Raw genomic sequence first — 6,000 nt, forward strand, 5'->3', positions numbered from 1 at the left:
GCCAGATGCAGCAAAGAAAACTACAGGCTGCCCTGTTATGTCTGAATTTCAGAGAAACTATGTTTTTTGCTGTAAGTATGTCCCAAATATCACATGAGACATACTTATACTAACAGCTTGCTCACACCGGAGCCTCTCCCCAGCCTGTCCTGGTTCCCTGCACCCCAGCGCCTCCAGCCCACGCTGGGGGCCAAAGCCCAGGCTCTCTTAAACCATACACCCCATCCCGTTGCCCCCTTTAATCGTCTTCGAGTCTTTCCCACGGGCCTTGGAATGAGATCCGAATGCTCAGAGGAGCCGTCCCTCCTCCGCACGAGCCCTTGGCTCAGAGTTCTCTTTCCTAACATGCTTCAAAAAGGCTTCCAGAAACTTCCAAGAACCAGGGCCTTTGCACAACCATTCTTGCATGCTGGAGTGCGCTTTCCAAGCTCCTCGCCTCCAGCTCTGCCCCCGTGGCCTGTCTCCTTCTGCATGAATGGCACCAGCATATGCACCATGATACAGAGCAGGGCTGCCCTGCCTCGGCACTGGGGACATTTGGGGCCACATCATTCTCTGCTGGGGGTGGCCCCATGCTGTCTAGGACGTCCTACAGCAGCTCAGTGGCAGCCCTTCCCAGTCATGACCCTATGTGACCACCTGTGTGACGTGACAGAAGTTTCCAGAAGAAATAGTGCATGTGCCCACCTCCCCACCTCCCCTCCTCCCCTCTCACAAGTATCTCCTCTAGAGGTGATAAGACCTATGCAGCGAGAGCCACCATGGGCATCGGTCCCCACGTGTCTATTGAAGGGACCGTGCTTTCTAGACCTCTGCTCCCCATGACGTGGCCTTGGTACGGACACAGGAGCTGCTTTCACTCCAGCGGTAACTGATCAGAGTACAACATGGCTGTCGTCACTCTGCAGACAATGCCTTGGTTGGCAAATTGCTGGCTTTATCCCCCTAGGTGGAGCCTGGCTTAGGACACTACTCCCTGAGCCCTGCGTGGGGGTGCGCGGTCTTGGAGAACGTGGTTGGCGCCGCCCAGCTCAGCTGTGTCTGGGCCCCACGCGTGAGCCAGCCCCGGGCCATGGGCTGCTGTCTCCCTGCCCCCTGGGTTTCAGCAAACTCTCGGCCAACTCCAGAGCTGCTGCCCAGGGTTGAAGCTTGTGTGGGGGGGGTGATGCCAACGTGGCACAATGAGGGCCCTGGTGGGGGCATGCAGGAACACAGAAGGGCACCTGGCCCAGCAATGGCAGGAGGGGTGGGAGGCTGGGCAGCCGTCTGGGGAAGGGGTGACCCTGGTGGGCTGTGGGCAGAGTAGACACTGGGCAGGGTGGGACATGTGGACGGCTGGGGTTCTGGTCCCGAGAATCCACTGTGGAAACTGCACGTGCGGGGGACGGAGGCGATCTTGGAGCACAATAAGGCGCCACCGTGAGATCCAGTGAGGATGGAAAATAAAGCCAACTGTGTCGCCCAGGCCCACAGGCCCCACACCCCTGCAGACACTCACCCGTGGGTGTCCACGCACCCTGCTCCAACAAAGCCACTTAGAATCCGTGCTTTAAGCAATGAGTAAAGTGTTGTCTTTTGGACGTCAAAGAAAATACTGCAATAAAGCCATCTTAGGGAAAAAAATCTTTTCCCTGAACAACAATAATGCCATTATGCTAAATGAATAAGGTCTTGTTTAGGTCAGGAGCCCTCCTGTGGCGGCCAAATTGACATAATCCTCCTCACTGAAGAGAAATGAGTCCTCTAGCAACACTGCCCACCCCGGCTCCTCCTGCCCTGGAGCGGGAGGGCTGGTGACAGGGCAGCCCTGCAGGGGCTCCGTGGCGGGGGTTGGGGAGGTGAGCCGCCAGCCAGGGCCGAGGGCACCTCGCTGCTGTGGGCTGGGAGCAGGACAGAGCCCTGCTGGCATCATGTTTGCCTCCTTATTTGCCACAAAGAATCTGGAGTGCAGAGGCTGTGGGCACTCGGGTCCCACGCAGGTGCTGGGGCCACAGGGGCCCTGCAGGCTCCGTCAGCCCTTCTCCCCTTCCCGGCTCCTATTGTCTTCTCAGCTGCAGCGTCCCCTCCTTCAGGAGGTCTCTGAGTCCCCAGTGGAATAAGAGGCTCTTGGGCAGGATTCCCACAGCCCCCCAGGGGTGCTCTTATTAGAGCCCCCTTAGCCCTGCTGTCCACCGGGCACTGTCCCTCCACAGACACCCAGCTCAAACATCACATGTGATGGGCTCACATGATTGAAGAGGGGACCCCACAGGCTCGGTCTAAGGGCTCCGAAGCTGTCAGGACACGGACAGGTACTCCCCTGTGGCTGGCAGGACAGACTCCGGCAGCCCACGCTCGGATCCAGCCTAGAGGAAAGACAGTTTTTCCCCACAGCTCCAGCAGCAAACTGACTGTTCAGCCTCTCTCCCATCTCCTCCTTGGGACAATTCCAATGGCCACGCCTGGGTCAGGGCCCACTAAGGGACAGCCCACGATGCCACATGGACCTTCAGAAAAGATGAACTCTGGGCCTGAAGGAGGGGCTCAGCACTGGAATGCACACTACATACACGTGACACCCACATCACACACTCTGCCAGATGCCAGTTTTAACTGATTAGAGGCTATGAAATTCGTTCATTCTGGTGGTGGTGGAGGGTGGGGTGGATCAGAACAGCTTTTCCAACTAGCTACTTGCCTCAAGTAAGGATTCCACCTAAAACATTTTCTTTTTGTACTGCTGAACACCATTTCCACTGTGGATATAATTGTTTCTTAATAGCCCTGGCCTCAGGCTGACAATACGCACACTGACAGGCATGTGCCTATGGAAGGAAGACAAAAATCCAGAAATTTCTTCCTGTAGCTAAACACACAGAGAGGGTAAACAAACACACTGAGTTGATTAGCAAATAAGAATCGTCAGATTTGGACTTCAGGATTAGAACTGTGTCCAGATTTAAAGTGCAGGACAATCTGAAGCAGTCACATACATTGCATTTCCAGGGACGTCGTAGTCATTTCCAGTTATACTTGTATTTATAAAAAAGTCATATTTCAATCAATATTGCAGTCATTCCAGAAACCCCCCAAAGCCACCAGCAAGGCAGCTAAGGCAAGCATGCGAAGGACCGATGGCTGAGGAGTTCAAACAGGACAGCACCGGCGGGCACTCCCCAAGTGAGGATGGGCTCGACAAAACAGGAGCTTGCAATGCAGTCATCATAAAACAATCCTGGCTCACCTGGAAATGTCCTTCTTTTCTGGTTGATGAAAAACTTTTCAGTGGCTATATATAAAACTTTTAAAATGCATGTGGTCTTATCAGAGTCTTCTGTGAACAGAAGACCATACACGGGGCTTAGAGAGAAAAGAATTGTATGTATAGTGAGATTTTAATAACTGCATAAGAAAAATATCTTGATTGTAAAATTGTCAAAGATAAATTCTTAAACCTGTGGACTAGCACACTTAAAAAAAAAAAAAATTCCACATTGCCATTCTGGGTAGCAAAATCTTCATCACCAAGGAGATCTGGCTAGTGCTACAGCTTGGAAAGGAAACAGCATGTGCTTGGTAATTCTACTAATCACAGCTGAGCTCCAATGACATTAATTTACTGATAACCTCATAAAGTTGTGTCTGTTCTTCCAGGATATAACATTAGCCAGACCACTCAGAATAATGTTAAGATTATAGAACTTTGGACTTTCAGCAGAACCTGAATTGTTTTCTTGGTAAACAAGGAAGGTCTTTATATGTGATCCAGACATAGTGCTTTATTTACATAAGCTTTAGAAGGTGCAGCCTCTGGACACCAGTAAAGAACATTTATTTATTTGTTTATCTGTTTTAAAAAAAATTACACAACCCAGCTCTCCGCCTTGCTAAGAGAGAACTGTTTGTTTCTTAGGAAACGAAAACAGTAAAGGCTATGTCAAGCCATACGGATCCTAACACAACAGAAGAGAATACAATTATTATAAGATTTTGCTTTTCACATAACTTTAGTCAACACTTAGGTTATATTCTGTTGAAGCCGACTGAGGCTTTCATGTAGCCCCGACACTCCTGAGAGAGGTTTACAAATAGGGTCCAGGAACCTCGTGGCTCCTGTGAAGCCCTCGGCCCTTCTCCTCGGCCAGCCCGGGCAACCCCCACCGACAAGCCACGTTGCCATAAGCCGCTTCCCCAGATGCAAAAACAGTGCTGCTGGTTGCCCCTTCCCCAGTGCCAGCACTGAGAGGGACCTGTGCAGCAGGTGTCTCTGACCAACACCTCCGTCTTGGGGAAAGGCCACAAGTGCCACAAATCACTGTAGGCCTTCCAAGGGCACTGGGTTCTCCCACTCATGTAATCTAGTTTTCATTAAAAGGTAGCTAAATACATGAAATAGCTAAAACAGTCTAGAAATGGTCTTGACTTTGCATTTTATGAAGATATCACAGACAATGGAAGTGAAGAGGACAATTTCTTGCTAAATCCGCTGCAGGTTACTGCCTCTACTGGGTTGTTTATCATCTCGCTCAAAGCAGAAAGCCAGCATGTTCTCCCTGCTCACCAAAGGTCCCCGTCCCCCTTTAAATTTCTGTTAGCCCGAAGTGCCAAGTTAACAAGCAAGCAAACAAAAAAGCTGTGCAAATGTCCCCGAAAAGGAAGACAGCTGGCCTCATTTCTGCAAAGGACATCATTTACAAATAAGCAACGCTGCATGCGACAGAGTCAGTTTTTTCAATTTTAGCTAATTCCCAGGTCACTGGACTATGGTTCTGGTTCCCGAATACTGTACCAACTCTGCAAAGCGGCTGCTTCAGATTTAGCTAACGTGACAGCCCAAGGAATCCTGAGCTGGCAGAAGAGGTGCAGGGCAGGGGACCCGCGTCTTTCCGAACGCCTGGCTCTCCGGACGTCCCCAAAGCGGTCCATTTTCCCGACCGTTGGCGCAGCCCCGTGCAACCGCCCCCTCCCCGCCCCCGCCCCGCCCTGTGCTGCGGGACCTCCTGCCCGGAGCCAGGGCCTTGGCCCCGACGCTCCCCGGCTCAGCGACCGTGTGGACCCCTCCTCAACGCTGACCCAGCACTGCGAGGCGGCCGCTCGCGCTCCAGGGCAGGGGCCGCTGCGCTCGCGGCGTCCGCCCTCCACTGCCTTCCCCGCGAGGACGCCAGGCCGGGGAGTCGGGGCAGGTCCGGGACCTTACTCACCTAGGAGCAGCCAGAGGCCGCAACGCGGGAAGCCGCGCAGGCCCCGGGCCATGGCGCGCAGCCGAGCCGAACCGAGCCGAGTCCGGCCGCAGGGCGACCCACCGAGGACTAAGCTGCCGCGGCGCCGGCCGAGGAGACGCGCCCGGGGGCGGGGACGGGCGGGAGGCGGCGGCCGCGGCCCGGCCCACTCTGGCTCTGCGGGCGGGCCGCGTGGGTGCCGGGCTGGGCAGACACCTGCCGGCCCGGGGTGCCCGGAAGTGGGAAGACGCTGGGGGGCGCCGCGCGGAGGTCTCCGGACCCCTACCCGGGGCGGCACCTTGTGCTCCGGCGGCAGCAGCCTCCTGAAACGTTCACCGAACAAGAGCCTCCTAGACAACTCTGAGCAGGCGGCACCGCGGCAGGTCTCGATCTGAGCATCTTCCTCTCCTAGTGGCCCAGGTGTGGTCACGCCTGCCTCAAGTTCCGCGTCTACCTCTCTGCCCAGGTGCAGACCGCGGAGGAGCCCATGGGGCAAACCCAGCCGCTCGCCTAGGGAGACCCATGGTAATGAAAAGGGACACCCACGGACGAGGAACTAGAATGCCGAGATGTGCAGGATGAGTTGGCGTGGCAGAGTCAGGAGGACAGCAGGGCCGGCATGGACAGAGGCCAGGGGGCTGGAGGGAGCAGGGCTCTTTTGAAGGACTGAAGGTGGCCTGGGTGGTCTTGCTAAGGATGGGTGGTGAGAGGTAAGAATAGGCCCGCAGGAGGCTATGAGAGCCTCAGAGTCCTGACCCTGAATTTAAGGGCAAGGGGCTTGTAAGTAGAAAAGGACATGCTT

At 54.6% G+C, this 6,000-nt stretch overlaps 1 protein-coding gene across 1 annotated transcript in view; it reads right to left on the reverse strand.

Annotated features, from left to right (window-relative positions):
* The window catches only part of RAMP1 (receptor activity modifying protein 1), a 44,170-nt gene extending 38,867 nt beyond the window's left edge, over positions 1 to 5,303 (reverse strand). The window contains exon 1 of the mRNA XM_069465652.1: positions 5,181 to 5,303. Within this exon, the coding sequence (XP_069321753.1) occupies positions 5,181 to 5,232 (52 nt within the window). The 5' untranslated portion in view covers positions 5,233 to 5,303. The remainder of the gene's footprint in view (positions 1 to 5,180) is intronic.
* Between the last annotated feature and the right edge of the window lie 697 nt (positions 5,304 to 6,000).

The sequence above is a fragment of the Eulemur rufifrons genome, chromosome 1 (assembly GCF_041146395.1).
Source record: "Eulemur rufifrons isolate Redbay chromosome 1, OSU_ERuf_1, whole genome shotgun sequence".
In the NCBI taxonomy this organism is placed as follows: domain Eukaryota; kingdom Metazoa; phylum Chordata; class Mammalia; order Primates; family Lemuridae; genus Eulemur; species Eulemur rufifrons.